Below are 2,588 nucleotides of genomic sequence, written 5' to 3' on the forward strand. Positions count from 1 at the left end.
TCAAAAAAAAAAAAAAAAAAAAAACACTTGCCAAGTGTTTTCTTTCATTTATCTCTCCATGGAGATGATCTGAACCAACTATTAAAAAAAAAACCTCAAGTGCTCCAAGTTTATTAACCCTTAATTACCAGTAAAAGGACCACCTTCTTTCATAAGAATCTCAGCATGTGATAAAACTAAATAGTGAATATAAAAGAAATCATATTGTACACAAAAGATACCCAGAAAAAAAGTCATGATCTTGGAAGTGCAACCACCCAGCTGAGACTCCCTGAAAATCACACTCCCAGGTCGCCTTTATCAGAGTTGGGCATTTGCATTATTTCATTCATAGAAAAATTAACAATTTGGGGGGAGGGGAATGGAGATTTTTGTGGTTTTAATTTTTTCATTTTGTACAGTCCATTCACTAATAGTTTTTCAAGCCAGACAATGGTAGAAAGGCTAGCCAAGTAAACTTGGGGAAGGAATTTTAAGGAAATCTCAGAGTAAACAAGCTAATCTATAGGAAGTGAGAGGTATTTTTAGTTTTGCTAAACTTTCACATTCATTTAAAATTCCACAGCAGGGTAAGGCTTTGCAGAAGCAGTTATACCGGGAAAATTTTAAGTCCTAGAAATTCTATACTATGCTTTTTAAAAAATACACATAGATTTGGCAGCAATGATCCCAAATATTTAAAGAAGAACTGTTATTATAAATCTAAATTAGCAAATGGGAGTTCAATTTTCTTGATTGTGGGGAAAGAGAGAGGAAGAGGAAACGCCAGGATCCCAAGGAGTCAGGCCACAGGACAACTGCATAAAATACCAATTGTCAAGTTACAGGGGCCATAAATGCATTCTAAAGTCTGACTGTACTTGCTAGAAGTAGTTATTAAATATTATAATTCATGCTTGTGGCCAGATTCCTAGAAAGCAAACTTAAGAAACATACATTTTTGAGTATTCATTGCTTAATGGTGTTGCTTGCTAGCCACCAATTTTATAGGAACTACGGCTTTCTTAAAACCACCCCTTAAGCCAGAGCTAATATTCAGTTCCCTAAATCACCAAGTGCACCCTTACGGAAAGTTCCTAATAAGCAAGTCAAAATGCCAAACACTTGTAATTTCTCAAAAAAAGAAGCATTTATCTTGTTTATGACTATAAGAGATTAACCATTCACAGCCTGTGTTAAAATTCACATACATCTGACATGTTTCTATGCAGTTGGCTGCTTTTGTATCCTCTCTATATTCCCCTCTCCCCAAAGGGAAAGCTACAACCCTTGATACACACACACACACAGAAAGTACTAAAATACGTATTCACATTTTAAGAAAGAAAAAAACTGGATTAAAATTTTAATAACATACAGTCATTAACATTTGTCATCTCGCATATTGAGCTCTGGTCATTGCAGAAGTGAAACGAGACTCCAATATTAAAATTTAATTTTTTTTTCCTTTCTTAAAATACGTGTACATTTTTTTGGCACCCTCTGTATTTCCAGTCTCCCACAGGCACAGTCAGAAATATTCGTACTCGGGCAAAAACGAAAAGTTGGGTTTGTTCAAGTTTTGCTGGGCCACAGAGAGAATGTTCTTCTGATGAAAAAATCAGCACACAGAAGAAATACACGCCCATCACCGGCTAGCCACTGACCTCCGAGGCTTCCCCCGAAACGCACGTCAACCGGAGGAAAGCGCTTTTCTCGCCCAGAACGGTAGAGAGCTGGCGTGTGGCTTACCTGTGACGACGGTCACGGTCCCCAGCATATCTGCACAGCGCAGCTGGCGGCAGAATCCGCACCGCCCGCCCTCGCCCTCTTGGCGTCTGGCTGAAGCCTCGGCGCCCTACCGGCCAAGCCCGCGCGGTCTCGGAGGGAGGGTCGGGGAGGACGTGGAGGTGACCCGGGGCTGCCGCAGCAAATAGCAGAGGGCGACGCATCTCCCAGCTAATTATAGGAGGATTCCCCCCGCCCCCCCCGCTTCCCCCCACAGCCGGTCCCGCCCTCGCCGCCCCCGGGGCTTCAGAGCTGCGAGAGCACTTCTTCCCGGACTGGGCGCGACCCCCGGGGTCACGTGTCTCCTCTGGACCGGCAGAGCCTCCCCAGCCCCGGGGACCGGCGAGTGGTCAGCAGGCTCCGCCGACACTCGGGCGGGCGGCGGCCAGAGCAGCAGCATCTGGTCCGAACGGTCATTCACCCCCGACCGACTGGACTGACTTCTGGATGTCAGCTTTTTAAATCATTGCAAGGAGATAGCCGCCCAGATAGGAAACTCCTGCAGTTTTAAAATCTGCCTTCTGTATCCTTGCGTTGGTTCGAAGGCTGGAGAGGTGCAAAACAGGGTTCCATTTTTAGCACCTCCGGTATTTAATATTTTCACCATCTGTCTCTTACACCGACACGTGCACGTTGCACTGAACTGGGACTGGCCACTCTCAGGAGCCCTCTTTCCTGAACTCTTTGAGAAGGGCTGTTCCGAGAATCCCGTGTCTTCAACATTGGATAGAGACAACTTTTAAAAGCAGAAATACTTGAGCATTAGGTCTCCCCCCTACACACAATGGTAAAAGTTAGCTAGACTTTTAGATCAAACTATG

At 44.3% G+C, this 2,588-nt stretch overlaps 1 protein-coding gene across 2 annotated transcripts in view; it reads right to left on the reverse strand.

Moving 5' to 3' along the window:
• Positions 1 to 1,772, reverse strand: part of AKAP12 (A-kinase anchoring protein 12) — a 28,811-nt gene extending 27,039 nt beyond the window's left edge. For both annotated transcript variants that reach the window (XM_023517966.1, XM_023517965.1), the window contains exon 1: positions 1,732 to 1,772. In XM_023517966.1, coding sequence (XP_023373734.1) covers positions 1,732 to 1,759 — 28 coding nt within the window. In that variant the 5' untranslated portion in view covers positions 1,760 to 1,772. The remainder of the gene's footprint in view (positions 1 to 1,731) is intronic.
• Between the last annotated feature and the right edge of the window lie 816 nt (positions 1,773 to 2,588).

The sequence above is a fragment of the Otolemur garnettii genome, unplaced genomic scaffold, assembly GCF_000181295.1.
Source record: "Otolemur garnettii isolate 467f Iridium unplaced genomic scaffold, OtoGar3 scaffold00126, whole genome shotgun sequence".
Lineage (NCBI taxonomy): Eukaryota > Metazoa > Chordata > Mammalia > Primates > Galagidae > Otolemur > Otolemur garnettii.